General features: G+C 38.8%; 1 protein-coding gene and 1 pseudogene across 3 annotated transcripts in view; one reads left to right on the top strand and one right to left on the bottom strand.

Annotated features, from left to right (window-relative positions):
* CLPX (caseinolytic mitochondrial matrix peptidase chaperone subunit X) overlaps positions 1 to 11,437 on the top strand; it is a 36,705-nt gene extending 25,268 nt beyond the window's left edge. For 2 of the 3 annotated variants that reach the window (XM_061430091.1, XM_061430093.1), the window contains 4 exons: positions 4,365 to 4,664; positions 6,449 to 6,541; positions 8,377 to 8,483; positions 9,701 to 11,437. In XM_061430091.1, the coding sequence (XP_061286075.1) occupies positions 4,365 to 4,664; positions 6,449 to 6,541; positions 8,377 to 8,483; positions 9,701 to 9,791 (591 nt within the window). In that variant the 3' untranslated portion in view covers positions 9,792 to 11,437. The remainder of the gene's footprint in view (positions 1 to 4,364; positions 4,665 to 6,448; positions 6,542 to 8,376; positions 8,484 to 9,700) is intronic. The other variant, XM_061430092.1, reaches the window with a different exon arrangement.
* A 3,423-nt stretch (positions 11,438 to 14,860) lies between these two features.
* LOC133255637 (zinc finger CCCH domain-containing protein 14-like) lies at positions 14,861 to 17,136 on the bottom strand (annotated as a pseudogene).
* Between the last annotated feature and the right edge of the window lie 654 nt (positions 17,137 to 17,790).

Genomic DNA, 17,790 nt, shown 5'->3' with positions numbered 1-17,790 from the left:
TTCCAGTGAGTGAGTTCTTTGGATCAGGTGGCCAAAGTATTAGAGTTTCAGCTTCAGCATCAGTCCTTCCAATGAATATTCAGGACTGATTTCCTTTAGGATTGACTGGTTTGATCTCCTTATAGTCCAAGGGACTCTCAAGAGTCTTCTCCAACACCACAGTTCAAAAGCATCAATTCTTTAGCGCTCAGCTTTCTGTATAGTCCAACTCTCACATCCATACATGACTACTGGAAAAACCATAGCTTTGACTAGATGGACCTTTGTCGGCAAAGTAGTCTTTGCTTTTTAATGTGCTGTCTAGGTGGCTCATAGCTTTTCTTCCAAGGAGCAAGTGTCTTTTAGTGTCATGGCTGCAGTCACCATCTGCAGTGATTTAGAGACCAAGAAAAATAAAGTCTCTCACTGTTTGCATTGTTTCTCCATCTATTTGCCATGAAGTGATGGCACTGGTTGCCATGATCTTTGTTTTTGGATTGTTGAGTTTTAAGCTAGCTTTTTCACTCTCCTCTTTCACTTTCATCAAGAGGCTCTTTAGTTCTTCACTTTCTGCCATAAGGGTGGTGTCAATCTGCGGGTCATCTGGATGGACATGTACACACTGCTATGTTTAAAATGGATAACCAACAAGACCCTACTATAGAGCACACAGAACTCTGCTCAGTGTTATGTGCCAGCCTGGATGTGAGGGGAGCTTGGGGGAGAATGGATAGATGTATATGTATGGCCGACTCCCTTTGCTGTTGCCCTTAAACTATCACAACATTGAAAATTGGCTATACCCCAATACAAAATAAATTTTTTTTTAATATATATTTTTATGTGTTCTCATTATAAATAAACACCTTTAAGTTAGGATAAGGACTGTCTTCAGGTTTATTTCCCCAGTGTTTTATAATAATGCTTTATAATATATATAAACCTTACATATGGACATCACCAAATGGTCAATACCAAAATCAGATTGATTACATTCTCTGTTACTGAAGATGGAGAAGCTGTATACAGTTAGCAAAAACAAGACTTGGAGCTGACTGTGGCTCAGATTATTAGCTTCTCTGCAAAATTCAAGCTTAACCTAAAGAAAGAGGGGAAAACCAATAGGCCAGTCAGGTACAACTTAAATCTCCTATGAATAACAGTGGAGGTGACGCATAGATTCAAGGGATTAGATCTAGTAAACTAGAGTGGCTGCGGAACTGTGGACAGAGCTTGGTGATACTGTTCAGGAGACAGTGAACAAAACCATCCCAAAGAAAAAGAAAGCTAAGTGGTTGTCTAAGGAGGCTTTACAAATAGATGAAGAAAGAAGAGATGCAAAAAGCAAGGGAGAAAGGGAAAGGTACATCGAACTAAATGCAGAGTTCCAGAAAATACCAAGGAGAGACAGGAGGCCTTCTTCAAGGAACAATGCAAAGAAATAGAGGAAAAATAGCTGAAGGGGAAAGACTAGAGATAAGAAAATTTAAGAAATTTAAGAAAATTGGAAATATCAAAGGAACATTTCATCCAAAGATAGGCACAATAAAGGATAGAAACAGGTAAAGATCTAATAGAAGCAGAAGAGTTCAAGAAGAGATGGAAAGAATACACAGAAGAACTGTACAAAAAAGATCTTAATGACCCAGATAACCATGATGGTGTTGCTGTGGTCACTCACTCAGAGCCAGATATCCTGGAGTGTATAGTCAAGTGGGCCTTACAAAGCACTGCTGCCAGCAAAGCTAGTGGAGGTGATGAAATTCCAGCAGAGCTATTTAAAATCCTAAAAGATGGTACTCTCAAAGTTCTGCACTCAATATGTCAGCACATTTGGAAAACTCATCAGTGGCCACAGGACTGGAAAAGGTCCATCCTCATCCCAGTTCCCAAGAAAGGTAGTACTAAAGAATGTTAAACCACCAGACAATTGCACGCATCTCCCATGCTAGTAAGGTCATGCTCAAAATCCTGCATGCTGGGCTTCAGCATTATGTGAACTGAGAGCATATTTAGATCTTCAAGCTGGATTTAGAAAAGACAGAGAAACCAGAGGTCAAATTGCCAACATTCACTGGATCATAAAAGCAAGGGAATTCCAGAAAAGCATTTTACCTCTGTTTCATTGACTGCGCTAAAGCCTTTGACTGTGTGGATCATAAAAACTGGAAAACTCTTGAAGAGATGGGTATACCGAACCATCTTACCTGCCTTCTCAGAAACCTGTATGCAACAGTTAGAACCTTGTATGGAACAACTGACTGGTTCAGGATTGAGAAAGGAGTATGACAATGCTGTTTATTGTCACCCTGTTTATTTAACTTACACGAAGAGCATATCATGCGAAATGCCGGGCTGGATGAGTTAATAAGCTGGAATCAAGATATTAATAACCTCAGATATGTTGGATGATACTACTCTAATGGCAGAAAGTGAAGAGGAACTAAAGAGGAACTAAAGAACCTCTTGATGTGAGTGAAGGAGGAAAGTGAAAAAGCTGGCTTAAAACTCAGTATTAAAAAAACTAAGATCATGGTATCCGGTCTCATCACTTCATGGCAAATAGATGGGGAAACAGTGGCGACAAAGTTTATTTTCTCGGGCTCCAAAATCACTGCGAATGGTGACTGTAGCCATGAAATTAAAGGATGCTTGCTCCTTGGAAGAAAAGCTTGACCAACCTAGACAGCATATTAAAAAGCAGAAACATCACTTTGCCAACAAGTTCTGTGTAGTCAAAGCTATGATTTTTTCAGTAGTCATGTACCGATGTTGGAGTTGGGCCATAAAGAAGGCTGAGTGCCAATGAATTGATGCCTTCAAATTATGGTGCTGGAGAAGACTCTTGAGAGTCCTTTGGACTGTAAGGAGATCAAGCCAGTCAATCCTAAAGGAAATCAACCCTGAATATTTGTTGGAAGGACTAATGCTGAAGCTGAAGCTCCAGTATTTGGGCCGCCTGATGCGAACAGCAGACTCATTGGAAAAGACCCTGACATTGGGAAAGATGGAAGGTAGAAGGAGAAAAGAGTGACAGAGGATAAGATGAATCACTGACTCAGTGGACATGAACTTGGGCAAATTCCAGGAGATGGTGAAGGACAGGGAAGCCTGGCATGCTGTAGTCCACGGGGTTGTAAAGAGTTGGCCATGACGTGGCGCCTGAACAATGGCACGCCTGCAGAGCAGAAGTGGAGACACAAACGCTGAGGACAGGCGTATGGACACTGCTGCAGCGGGAGGAAGGAGAGGGTGGGCTGTATGCAGAGGGTGACATGCACACATATATTACCACTGGAAAATAGACGGCCAGTAGGAATTTGCTGTGCGATTCAGGGGCTCGTACTAGGGCTCGGTAAAAACCTGGTGGTGTGGGGAGGGAGGTGGGAAGGATGTTCAAGTGGGAGGGGACATGGGTAAACCTATGACTGATTCATGTTGATGTTTGGTAGAAACCAACAGAATCCTGTAAAGCAATTATCCTTCAATTAAAAATTTTTTAAAAAGAAAGGTACATCCTAAAGAAAATTTTTTAATGTTTATATTATTGAATGCAAAGCATTTTGCTTTCTGAGAGAGTCACTATCCACATACACAGAATATTTAGAATTAATTAACTTAGACTTTTCTCATATATCATGTACTTCTCTTGTACTTTTGACGAAAGTTGTATGACATGTCAAAACCAAACTGTGAAAGTTACCTGGAGTATAGTTCTTTATACTGAGTAAAGCAAGGTCCGTACATTGTAGATACACAACCTTTTGCAACAACGTTACCATTTTTGTTTGATGTCATCCTTACATGCTCTTTTATAAAATCTAACTCATACAGTGTTCTAACTCATCATATAATCTGATAGTATGCAACCTCAAATTATGATTTTAATAGAATGCTTAGCAATGACTTAAGACACTTGTGGATAATTTGCTTGTAAGGCTGCTTGTTCCATAGGCCCTACTCCTGTTAGTATTACAGAACTGACTTTGGTTACAAAATAATTACTATCTCTACTTTCTTGCACATTTTGGAAGTTATACTAGTCTAGAGGTCTGGGAAGTGTCCTGCAATATCGTAATCTGAGTTCTAAGGGACTTCCCTTCACAGTTCTTACCTATTTTTACTAGAATTCATTCTTCTGAGAGTTTGTTGGGTTCTCAGTTCTGAAGGCAGATAGACCTAAGTTTGAATCCTGGTTGTTAACCACTAGAAGAAATGAGCGCTTGGTCAAGATACTTAACCTCTTTAAGCCTTTTTTATTCATTGTAAAATATAAATGATAATACTTTCTTCTGTTGCAGAGATCATGTGAGAAATGCATGCAGAATGCTGAACACAATGCAGCTTCATTCTGTTATTTGTAATACCTGTGTTTTCTTTGGCAGTATCTTGGATTTGGAACACCATCTAATCTGGGAAAAGGTAGAAGGGCTGCAGCTGCTGCTGACCTTGCCAATCGAAGTGGAGAATCAAATACTCACCAAGACATTGAAGAAAAAGATCGTTTATTACGTCATGTGGAAGCCAGAGATCTCATTGAGTTTGGCATGATTCCTGAGTTTGTGGGACGGTTGCCTGTGGTAGTTCCTTTGCATAGCCTAGATGAGAAAACACTTGTACAAATACTAACCGAGCCACGTAATGCTGTTATTCCTCAGTACCAAGCCTTATTCAGCATGGATAAGGTTAGATCTTTATTTTTTATACTTACTTACGTGTATTTTTTGCTATGGAAAATCTGCGTATGTTAGCCTAACAAATTAAAAAGCAGTACTTCTCATCTGGAATACCAGTCTGTGTGTGTGCACGTCTGTACTCAGTTGGTCAGTCGTATCTGACTCTTTGCCACACCGTGGACTGTAGCCTGCCAGGCTCCTCTGTCCATGGAATTTTCCAGGCAAGAATACTGGAGTGGGTTGCCATTTCCTCTTCCAGGGGATCTTCGCAGCCTAAGGATTGAGCCTGTGTCTCCTGCACTGGCAGGCAGATTCTGTTGGCAGGAACAGTCCAGCCTATTACTCACTAAATATGGATCTAGGAATCAGGGAAGGCACGCTGTGTTGTGTTAGACACTTACGAGTTGGCTTAATTTTTTTTCTTAATTAAAGTCAGCATTGTAGCTTGAAGCCTAAGGATAGATATTGAGAGAAATTATGCTAGCAGCCTACGGCTAACCCCTCAAGCTAGGCACACAGAATTGTCTTTTCAGTCTTGATATTCTAAATCCTTTCATTATGACATACTAGGTATATTTTTTCCTAAAGTTAGCTCTCACATCTACTTCTCTGCAGTCAGACACTTGGAGCCATATATCCAATCAGATAGCAAATGTTTGGGTTTTATGAACTTAGTGTCACAAAACATTAGTCTCCATCTCTCCATTGCCACTCTTTCTACCTCAAGCAGTCTCCTTTATCATTCTTCACCTTGACGCATGCATTTGCTTCCTAGTTGGGTTTCCCTACCTAAAGTTTGTCTCTGACCACCACTGCCAAAATATCATCTCCCACTTTACATCCAGAATGGATCTTTTTAAAATTATTGAACATAGGGTTCAACCAATAGATATTAAGTGCTTAATAAATATTTATTGAATGAATAAACCCAAAGCTAATTATTTTAGTCCCCTCCTTAAAATGCTTCGGTGGTCCCCTAGCCTTATTTAGATGTCCCCACTTTTATTGTTCTCTTAGCACCATGTGCAAACACTGCTGTAAATGCTATTTTGCTCATTTGTCACCATCCAATACGCTTCAGTTTCTTGAGGGTAAAGGTGGTGTCTGGGTCATCATTCAGTTTCTAATATTTAAACACATCTGGTTTCAATAAATGTTGAATAAAGTCCTAGAAAATCCATGTTAATTTAGAAAACCTTTTCAGGAACTAAGGACAAACTTTGATTCATGCTGTTAACTGTCTCATAAGCTAATTCATAGAAACAAGTGCTTTTTGAAAGCAAGATTATAAAGCCTCATGAGAGATAATTACCTTGTATAAGTTTTACATTTTCTGGAGGTAGAAATTAATAACCAAAAGTGTTTTAGTACCAAGATCTTATTTTTTAGGGGGAGGTATATTAAATTCTCAGTAATTTTTTGTATTTGTGGTAATTTAGAGAGACTTGTCCTAAAATTGTACCTTTGTTCTATGGGATGAGAGGGTTAGTAACATTTTTTAAAATGAGTATTTTTTCAGAAGCTTAAGTTACAATCTGAAAATACTTGAGTCTGAAAGGAGATAGGATCAGTCAAGACACAAGATTCTGTGTTTTTAAGTATTAGTGAATCAGTGTACTTAACTCTATGGAACATTTCTTTACCTGTAAAGTCAGGGTATTCACCTCTTGTTATAAAAAGACCAATAATGGTGATAGGCAGTAATAGGTAATAGATCAAATACTGCATGATTTTATTGGGAAAATGTCATCATCAAATATTATCTGAATTATTTCTTTTGAATGTATTTGTAGTGTGAACTGAATGTTACTGAAGATGCTTTAAAAGCTATAGCCAGATTAGCACTAGAACGAAAAACAGGTGCACGAGGCCTCCGGTCCATTATGGTGAGTTGGCATAAATTTACAAAAACTAGATTATTTCTTGGTCTGAATTTTAATAATATTAAACCTCCCTGTTTTTCCTTTGGAAATATATCCAGAAATTTGGTCTAATATTTTTTGTGATGTTTTTTCTTGTATATTTTGGCCACACTGTGCAGCATGCAGAATCTTTGTTTCCCAACCAGTGTTTGAACCCTTCCAGTGGAAGCACTGGACTGCCAGGGAAGTCCCTTTTCTTCTTTCTAAAATGGAACTTCAAGGTGTTTGCAACAAAGGACATACACTTAATGTGATTAATGAAATAGAGGAAATCAGGATCATGGGAAGGAGGTTTTTAGAAAACCCTACACAGACCTTTTGACTAAGCTCCAGAGTGGCTCCTCAGAACCATTGAAATTCTCATTATTGTTTTATGTTTGAAATTAAATTGTAGATATTATAACATTTTATTTCTAAATTATTCAGTATAGTATGAACTCACTATTTTAATTTTGTTACAAGTCCTGGAGACCCAGTCTACTTTTCAGCCACCCTCTTTCTTAAAGGTCTTTCCCTTCCCTGGTGTGGCTGTACAGTGGGTTACTGTTTCCCTACATGCTGCAAAAGCAAGCACATGGTCTGTTCTCTGAGGATTTCACTGCTAAGTATTACTTCTCTTATCTAAGTAGGACTTTTTGAACAGAACTACATATCTGTCACAATTTGCGATAATACTTTAATAAAGGTGTCAACTTCAGGTGCTGTGACAGATTTATAAACATGTAAACTAGAAGAAGGCTGCAGTCCATGGGGTCGCTAAGAGTTGGACACGACTGAGCGACTTCACTTTCACTTTTCACTTTCATGCATTGGAGAAGGAAATGGCAACCCACTCCAGTGTTCTTGCCTGGAGAATCCCAGGGACGGGGAAGCCTGGTGGGATGCCGTCTGTGGGGTCGCACAGAGTTGGACACGACTGAAGTGACTTAGCAGCAGCAGCAGCAAACTAGAAGAAAAGGTAATATAGTTGACATTTTTAGAAAATTTGATGTATTCAACCAGTGTTTTCCTTAAGATGGAACATAATTCAGCTGCTGCTGCTGCTAAGTCGCTTCAGTCATGTCCGACTCTGTGTGACCCCATAGATGGCAGCCCACCAGGCTCCCCCGTCCCTGGGATTCTCCAGGCAAGAACACTGGAGTGGGGTGCCATTTCCTTCTCTAATGCATGAAAGTGAAAAGTGAAAGTGAAGTCACTCAGTCCTGTCTGACTCTTAGCAACCCCATAGACTGCAGCCCACCAGGCTCCTTTGTCCATGGGATTTTCCAGGCAAGAGTACTGGAGTGGGGTGCCATTGCCTTCTCCAATCCAGCTGCTACGCATAGGTAAAACTAGTTTTCTTTAGTAAATTACTTTAGATCCACTGCAGCAGTTGAGACAAAAGCATAGTTGAAGTCATAGCTTGGTATAGATGATTTAAGATTAAGTCATTTTAAAATTAAGGACTACCAGTTGACCTCCTTTGGTGATAAAGTATGTCAGAAATCTTCTTGAGTAACATCTGATCACATGCAAAGTGAAAGTACAATCTTTGTAGGTGCAAGGTGACCTAAGTAGGCAGAACTGCAGAAGAAGCTTTCCCTTATAGAATGACTTTTGTCCAAATTTAGTTAGAAGTTGTTTTAATATGAAGAATATGAAAGCTTTTACATTGACTTTTCAAAATTCAGTTCTTGATGCATCATAGGGACTCCATAATATTTCTTGAGTTGATGAATTTGATTGATAACCTATAGAATACAAGTATTTTGTATGTAACCTCAGTTTTCCATGTAATTCATTACTTTTTTACTCTTTAGGAAAAGCTGTTACTAGAACCAATGTTCGAAGTCCCTAATTCTGATATTGTATGCGTGGAGGTTGACAAAGAAGTAGTAGAAGGAAAGAAAGAACCAGGATACATCCGGTAAAGTGTATTGTCAAACTAAAACAGGTCTAAAACTTAAGATCATTCTTTATTGCTATGGTTTATTGGTCTGTCATACAGTTGTGTGAAAATCTTTATATTCATAAAGGAATCAGTTATCAAATATTCTGTAGAAGAATTTTCTAATTTTGGTTTATAAAATGATATTTTGAGTCTTCTTGGAAATTGATCTTCAAAACTAGCCTCCACTTTTTTCTCCTAAGAGAAGTATCAAAAAAGACATAAAGTAATCTAAATGAAAAGATTTAAGTAAACTTTGCTTCTAATTCTATAATTTATTTATTACTTGTTTCATGTCTTTCATAAGACCAAAACTTGGCTGACATAATTTTCCTCTTAGTTGTATCTTATCACTTGACAAATTTGACATATCTTTCACTGCTTGTATTTAACTATTCTAGGGGTCAGTGAACTGTCCAGTACAGGGCTATTTTTAACACTTGGGGCCGTACAGTTTGTATTGTAGCTACTCTACCCTTACAGCATGATAGTTCAGTCCATAAATGAATGATCCATGTCTGTGTTCAAATAAATATTTACAAAAACAAATGACAGACTTTATTTGGCCGGCAGGCTGTCATTTACTGACCCCAGTCTATTCAATAAATATTTATTAAGCAGTGCTTGACATGAATGTTACCTACACAAAAAATAGGCTTCTGTCACAGGTATGTTACATTTTATGCTTCTAAGGTAACTTATGAGGCAGTTGATTGGTTTTGAACAACCTTTACTTATTCAAAGAGGTATAATCTCTCATTTTGTTTACTATTAGTATACAAAAGAATTGTGGTCTAATCATAATTTTGGCTAATTTGATTCATATTGGTTTGATCAGAAGCTTTCAACTTCTTTCCATTGACATACTAAATGTCAAGTATTGTAGTTAAAATAATAGATTCTACTTCTTTTGCTGGAGAAAAGGCCTTCACTGTTGAAGCTTGGTTGTTGATTTGTTTCAGTTAAAAAAAATTGTTTGGGAAATTTCTTATAGTTTTTGGTTGTGTGCTCGAAATGTTTCTCATATTTTACCATTAAGCAATCTTTAGAGCAATATTAGAAGTGCTCTTAATATTTTCTTTCTTTGTGCAGCTTTTCTAGCTAGGTGGATTGATTTATTATTTATTTTTTGAGAAGTTGTATTTACCCCTAATTCTTACTAAAAACATAAAAACACTGATGACTTTTCATTATAGGGCTCCAACCAAAGAATCCTCGGAAGAGGAGTATGACTCTGGAGTTGAAGAAGAAGGATGGCCTCGTCAAGCAGATGCTGCAAACAGCTAAACTGTCAGACTTCCGTTGTGTATATAAAGGTGTCCTTCTTTTGTTTAGGATCATAACTGTCTCTGCAGTCTGACATTAAAAGCATTGGATCTATCTTGGATATCATATACATGGTCAGAAGCTTTTAGGATAAAAATCAGATCATGTATATTATGTAACATCACATTGATTTATACAGACTGACATTACATGGACTTTAATGACACAATGTTCCGAGAGAATATGTACATTATTTTGTTTCGGTTTTTAAAAAATATACTTAAAAAAAAAATCTTAGGAGTTCTTTTAAGCAATGCAGGTGTTGCAATAACTGTGGATTTTACAATAATGTTACTCTACAAATGGGAAAATAAATTCTTTAAAATTGAAGTTGGGATTCCATTCTTTAGCTTGACTTTGTCTACTCATGTTTGTTTCCTGAAAAATGTTAGAATTTTATCCATCTTAAAAATTGGAACGGAAGTTTCCAAGTAGTTAAAGATTTCATGGAAAAAGTACCCTGAAGAGCCATACTTTGATGATTTGTTTAGCTGTGTTCTTAGTCTTATCCACTGATGCATGACACTGACTTCCCGTTGGTACTATTAAGAAAAGACCATTCTCCTGCTAACTTGTCTGATTTATTTGCCGTCTTTGATCCATTTTAGTACCATGAGTGAGCAGATGAAATTAAAAGTCTGCCTTAAATCTTTAGAGAAAGACTACATCTAATTCTAAAAGTCGCATGCAGCATCAGTCATAACAGCCATATGCTGAACTAAATAAAATATCCTAATATTGTACACTTACCTAAAATACTAGTTTTTTGTTTTCTGGTGCTGAATATTTGTCTAATTCTTTGGCTTCATGGAACATTAAAGAAAATCTATGCTTTACTATCAGCAAAAGTGAATGTGTTCATACTAAAATATAAGTTATTAATTTTCATTATGTAGAAACAGTGGGGGAGGTTTGGGGGGCTTAATGAAAATTATTTCATTTGATGCCATAATATTAAAATACTTGGATACCTTTAAAATTTTTTTCTTTCCCTTTATATTGATACAAGTTTCTATATTCTTCCTTCACTTCAGCCTTATTGGAAATTGTTTAAATCAGAGTACCTTTAAACCTTTGTTTTCAATTTTTGGTTTATAAATGCTTGAGTTTTCCTTTTAACTACATCCTACCCCTTTTCTTAGGGAAAGAACCTTAAACTATTAGCAAATTCTAAATCTTGTTGATGGAGTTGGGTTTTCTGTGATGTAATAAGAGATACCTATTTATGGCTGGGGTAGGACCAGAAATGCACTTCTGCGAAGTGTTTAAGCCTGGTTGCAATAGTATGGAACAGAAACTGGTATCCTTGGTCTCCCTAGTAATGGTTAACGTTCTTCTCAGGAAGGGTTTCATATCATAACTGTTTATTATCTTTTTCTTACAGGCTCATCATTTTCCTTTTTGTAGAGTGAAAATTGGAGTAGCTATTAAATGTATTGAAGTTAGTCCTCCAGAAATGGACTGGGAGACGTTTTAGTCATAACAACTTACATTTGGTTTTGAAAGTTGTTAACAAAGCATATTGATGTTTTTAAATTAAACACAACTACGATTTGTATCTTGAAACTTGTTTTGGCATTTGAATAAAACAAAAGGATTAAATGAAAGCCCTTGTTGTGGTGTGTCCATAATGCAGTGCCATTTTAAGAAGGACACAGGTATCATGAGCTGGTTTATTCTAGAGACTGGTTAACCCTTCATACTTTGGTATTCCTTTAGTTCTCCTAGTTGTGGATTCTACCAACAAAAAGTCTGTTTATGTTAAACATTGATTAATGTTTACCATTAAACGTGATCCTGCATGGGCCCCACACTAGTAGTACATGCCAAGTTTTCAAAGAAGCTTAGTCTATTAGGGAAAGCAAATGCAAATGTCAGTGTATTATAATAATGGAAGTGAGGTAGGTACCAGCTGGGAATATACTATACAGTAATCTCAGACATACTTATTGCCTATTTCTCAACTCCTAAAGCTCCCTAGTTTCACATTTCAGAGATTTTAATTTTGATATTCCTTTCTGGAAAATCTGGAAAAACAAGTAGGAATTTGCCAGAAAGGAATCATGAAAATTAAAGTCTCAGAAATGTGAAACAACCAGGGAGCTTTAGGAGTTGAGAAATAGCCAACATGTATGACTACATGTTACTCCTCTGAGATGACTGTTTGATTTATTCTCTCCCCTCTCCATCTTTCTTGGCCTTTCATTGAGGAACCATCACAAGATGGAACTCATCTTCCCACCATCAAATCTATAAATCTATCTGCTTTAACACCCAACCTTTCTCTCCAGTTACAGCTGAAGAATCCCTTTTATCAAAACTCAGTTTCTCCACGTTATTATGAAGGGAGCCCATTACCTGCTGCAAACGTTTTTTAAAAATACAGAATATGCCAGGTCAAGTTGTAATTTTATGCAGAAAGTAATGGAGAGTTATTAAAAGGATTTTAAGCATGAGAATTGAACATCACTAGATACATGTTTCAGATTGTTGGGAAGGTTCTGTGGTAAATTGGAGGAGACATAACTAGAGATCTACTTGCAAACATTTCTCCAGCGCTTGCCCTGTATCTCCTACCTCATTGCTTTCCTTCCGTCTGATAAATTCTTTTTTTTTTTAATTGGAGTATAGTTGATTTACAGTGTAGTTTCAGGTGTACAGCAAGGTGAATCAGTTATACAGTAAGTCCTCAACATATGAACCTTCAAGTTGCAAACTTTCAAAAATGTAAACATGCGTTCACATGTCCAGTTACAAAAGTTAGTTCATGTGTCTGGCGTACCTTGTCATGTGTGTGCATCTTGTACAAGTGGTGCTTTTGTGTACTGTACAGCACTGTGTATAGTACAGTAGTATAGTATCTTTATTTCAAGCCCAGGATGTGCAGAAGCAGCCATAAAAGCGGTAAAAAGTAGCTGGTACTTCTGTGAAGCGCCAAACGATAATGATGGAAAGAAAGAAAAGTGAAAATCATCGGGAGAGCAGAGGGAGGCGAAAAGATGGTAGATGTCGCTCATTCTTATGATATAAACTGTTCAACCACTGGCACAATTCTAAAGAACAAGGATGAGATCATGAAACATGAAGTCTGTGCTGATAATATCAAAGAAATGTGGGAAAGTGATGGAGGAGATGGAGAAACAGGATCAGCATCAGCGTCAAGTCCTGCTCAGCTTAATGCTGATTCAAGAGAAAGCTAAAAGCCCTTATGAGGACTTGAAGAAGAAACAGAGAATTGGATTGTGTTTCCAGAATCAAGACTGGAGCCGACCTTCACAATGTAAAAGCAAGTGGTGAGGCAGCAACTACAGGTATGGTAGCTGCCTGGAAATTTCCTGAAACATTTTGGGAAGTTATGGCTGAAGGTGCACACTTACCCAAGCAGATTTTTAATGTGGATGAGACAGGACTGTACTGGAAGAGGGTGGCAGACCAAAGTTACATCAGTAAAGAGGGAAAGTTGCTGCCTGGCAATAAAGTAGGAAAGGATAGGCTAACTCTGGTGACAGTGCTTCCGGGCATATGAAACTGAAGTCTGCCTTAGTTTGTTATTCAGAGAACCCAAGAGCCGTTAAAACCGTAGCCAAGGGTCCTCTTCCTGTTACGTGGAAGAGTAATGTCAAAGCCTGGATCACACAGGCCATTTTCCAGGTGGCTTTAACACCATTTTATCCCAGACGTAGAGAAATGTTGCTTGGAGAAGGACATCTCACTCATTCTTTTGCTACTCACCAGTGCTTCAGGCCACCTCCCATTTGTGGGTGACTTTCACCCCAATGTCAAAGTTGTGCATCTGCTACCGAACACTACATTGCTCATCCAGTCTATGGGCCAGGGGGTTACAGCAACTTTGAAGAAATATTTATGTCACATTTGTCATCAGGCAGTGAATCAGGAACAACTTTGAGACAGTTTTGGAAGGACTGTCACTTCTACAAGACATAAAAAACTGACTGCTTGTTGTGAGGTTACAGCTATCACCATGAATGGTTTGAAAGTACCTTTGCTGGCTGTGTGTTCATGATTTCCATGGGTTTGAGAAGGTGGATGAGGAGTCCAAATATGTCTTCAGCAACTTAGTGGTCCCTCAGCAAGAAATTGGATCTAGATCTGCAAGGGGGCATCTTCATTGAACTTGCTGTGAAACACGCTTGCTAATGAAGACCCATCAGTAATTGGGGTCCAGAGAAAAGAAGTAACTGAAGAACCCAAGAGATTGATGATACGGGAAATGGCAAGGAGGTTTTCTTTATTTGAGGAGGTACTGTTTTTGAGGCATGGAACCTGAACGTAGAACGGTACACAAAGTTCGCAGCAGCCGTTCAGAAATTAATCCATGCTACCGTGTCATCTATGGCGAGAGAGAAAGAGCTACTACCCAGACATCACTGGATTGTTTTTCCAGAGGGTGGATAGAATTGAATCCATCAAGGAACCAGGACCTGTGCCATCAGAGTCAGGCATGAGTGCGATTGCAGCTCACCCTCTGACTCCAGTTGCTGACAATCCTTCAGCTCTACTATCTCCCACCTCCTCTCCCTCTACCAGTCAGTAACTCTTTTTGCCTGTCCACTGATGCCAGCCCCTGTGTGCCAGCGGTTGTATTTTCAAAGTACTGCACTGTAAGATTAAAAATGTTTTCTTTATTTTTTGTGTTTGTTTTTAATGTATTTGTGTGAAAAGTAACATAAACCTATTCAGTACAGTACTATATAGCTGATTTTGTTAGTTGGGTACTTACACTAGCTTGTTGGACTTATGAATGCATTCTCAGAATGGAACTCGTTCATATGTAGGGGACATACTATACATATATCCACTCTGTTTTAGATCCTTTTCTTATATAGGCTATTATAGCTCATTGAATAGAGTTCCCTGTCCTATGCGGTAGGTTCTTATTATCAATTTTATATACAGTAGGGTATATATGTCAATTGGATCGATTTTTTTTATAAACACGCCTCAAATGTTTTAATAGAATCCAGCTTTTCCTTAAATTGTCTTTCCATAGTCAAAACAACAAAAAAAGACCCAATGTTAAAATCACTTAATAAACTTACAAACTTGAAAAATTAGACACTTCAGATAGGCAATAAACTTCATATTATGAAAGCAATATATTCCAAGTTTCAAAGATTTGACAAATTCTGTACAATGTCTTTCATCAGTAGATGGAAACTTTCAAACTCCACAGTCTTCTGTCAGGTAGGACTGGGTGTCATTCACTGGTCTGAGGTCGAATCCATTTCAAGGCATGTCATGGTGGTACAGTAATGGTCGGATGATAAAACCTACAGTCAGGTCTGGTACACTGAGTGTTCAATCTACAGTGTTTCGGATGATAAAAGGGACATTCCATTTTCTTACAAGCTGGGAAGTAACAGTGGAGCTGACTACTGGAAGGTGGTGCTGGTGTTCTAACTGGTTTTGGAGGCAGTCCTGGGGTTACTTGGCTCATGTGAGTGAAGGGACTGTCTGGTTTAGTACATTTTGTATCATACTTACAATTTGGATGAACAGACACTTCTCAGCAAATTTACAATCAGGAAAGGCTTTGCAAGGTGACCCAGTGATGGTAAGCATGCTCGTCCCCATTTTTGCAGGCAGGCCAGTACTTGCAGTGCTCCAACAGCTTTTCTGGTTTCTCTGCCAGGCTCAGTTCACTCATCTCAACATTTGAAAAGCTACCATCTGGGTCCTCAAGCCTGCTCAGCAAGTATAACTGCTATGGGTGGAGGAGACCTGCGAGTCCCTTATACGAAGCTGCAGGGTGGTGTGTGGGTCTCATTCCTTAAAAGCACGTGTCATCCTCTTGATCTGACATGTATCCTGGGGTGGGGGGGTGGGTTAGGGTTAGGGTTGCTGGGAACACCATCCAGTGTCACTATAAACTCGGGACTTGAAGGTTTATCTGGTTGTGCAAGATCTCATGTTTGCATAAGGTGTCCATACCCAAAGAGTATCTGCAGTCTTCATCCCCAACTCCTGGTTTGGTGCCAATACTAGTTCCTCAGATAGCTCTGACTTCTTCAGAATAAATGGTCTTGCGTCTGCTTGTACCATGGATTCCATGTCATAGTAATCGACTGATGTGCAGAGTTTCTGCCATCATGGGCTTAATTTGCAATAGGGGTTACAACTGCCTCTGTTGAGTTCCTTGACTTTTGTATATATTACCTCCTTTTGCTTCCTCTTTAATGGGAGAGCTTATTCTGGGGACTCTGCCTTGTCCCTGGACCATTTCTGCTAGCAATTCTTCTTGAGTTCAAGTTCTGGGAGCAACTGAAAGTGTCCGTTTCTGCGAGACTGTAGAATAGTTAGTTGTTTTTGTTACAGATTCTTGAGCTTCGGATAGAGCCTTCAAAATTAGATTCTTGTTAGCTTGTTTAGAAGGTGGAAGTGAGGGTCTCCGTTCAGGTTTTGCTGGCACTGACACACTGCTGGAGATGCTTCCAGTAGGGGACCCACAATCCTCATCTTCCTCCTCCTCTTCTCCATCATGACTGAAATTTTTTACTTTAACAACTGAACTTACCCAGGCAACTTTCTCTTCTGAAAGTTTTCTTCCTCAATACTCATCTTTTCTGAGTTGTTCCTGAGGAAAGGACCATAGTCTCTTCTAAGCTGTTAAGCACTTCTGGTTCACACAAACGTCCTGTTTCATACACCTGGCTACTCTGAATATCAAGTTGCTTGGCAGCATGAATACTGTTTTTCTGCTGTTGAAATTGCAGCCTGTTTAAATGAGCACCACTGTCTGCTTTCGACTTGCAGGTGGTCGATAAATTTCAATAGAAGGGCAAGAAGAACCATATATAAGTGTCACTGTAGTTTTTTTCTGAGATAAGGGTTTCTCCTGCACAAAATTGAGGTCTTCATCAATGAGATCATCTGGTTCTGGCTTAATATCAATCACGTCTTTAGAGGGTGCTAGCTCCCTCAAAGGTTTCACTGTTGACATTGGTCAGGTTGCAGCTCCGTTATTATAAATCTGTCCGACATTAGTGGCTTTCTGCTCCTGTGAACTTGTAGAAACTCTAGATTCTCTTTTTTCAGGTCTAGTGCTAGAAACTGCAAGAGGTGGCACTGCAGCTTCGTGCCTTCTCTCATCTCCTCGACTGAAACTGCTCTTGTTTGAAAGTATGTTACCATCAAAGAGGTTGGTATCAGAAGACTTCAGACTAGAGGGGTCGGTTGTTACAGAACTAAGTTTATATAATACCCCATGAAGCCATACAGTGAGTCAAATTGTGTTGTTCCCTTAAACAGGGACAGGTCCTCTGTCATTTGGTCCTGACTTTTCTTGTTCGTCACTATCACCATAATGTAATCAGGAAGTTCTTCATCTTAAATATTCATAGTATTTCTATATAGGCATGAAGTTTCATTTCAGAAGTACTATCAGACATTTATTTCAAGTATAAAAAAATATTCTCAGTTCAAGAGAAGTACAAATATAAGGGGAAAATCAATCAATGTAAGCTCCTAATTCTTGCAATTTCCCCTTAACGGCACTTGGGATCGTACGGCTGATCTCTGTGCCGATCTCCATGATTCCAGGGAGAGTGGTGGGCACTGCGCGGTGTCCTGCTTACCAGGAGCCAGATGCCAGCTTCCAGCCCACAGCCAGACCACCACCACTGCTCCTGGCCTGGGTCAATTCTTATCAACATATAAAACACAACTCCCTTGAACCCACATCTCCTCCACAGTAAACTACAAGGTGATCCTCCTGTTTCCAGTTCCATTCCAGGTTTTGATTCTGAGTTTTAAAAGACCACTCTGGCTGTGGTATAAGAGACCAGACTGTAGAGCAGTGGTCTCCAACCTTTTTTTGCACCGAGGACCAGTTTCCTCAATATTTTCACAGACCAGGGAAAGGGGGATGGTTTGGGGGTGATTCAAGTGCATTAAATTTATTTATTATGCCACTGCTGATCTGACAGGAGGCAGCACTCAG

This window comes from Bos javanicus, chromosome 10 (assembly GCF_032452875.1).
Source record: "Bos javanicus breed banteng chromosome 10, ARS-OSU_banteng_1.0, whole genome shotgun sequence".
In the NCBI taxonomy this organism is placed as follows: domain Eukaryota; kingdom Metazoa; phylum Chordata; class Mammalia; order Artiodactyla; family Bovidae; genus Bos; species Bos javanicus.
The sequence above is the reverse complement of the archived record's forward strand: the minus strand, read 5'-3'. Positions and strand labels throughout refer to the sequence as shown.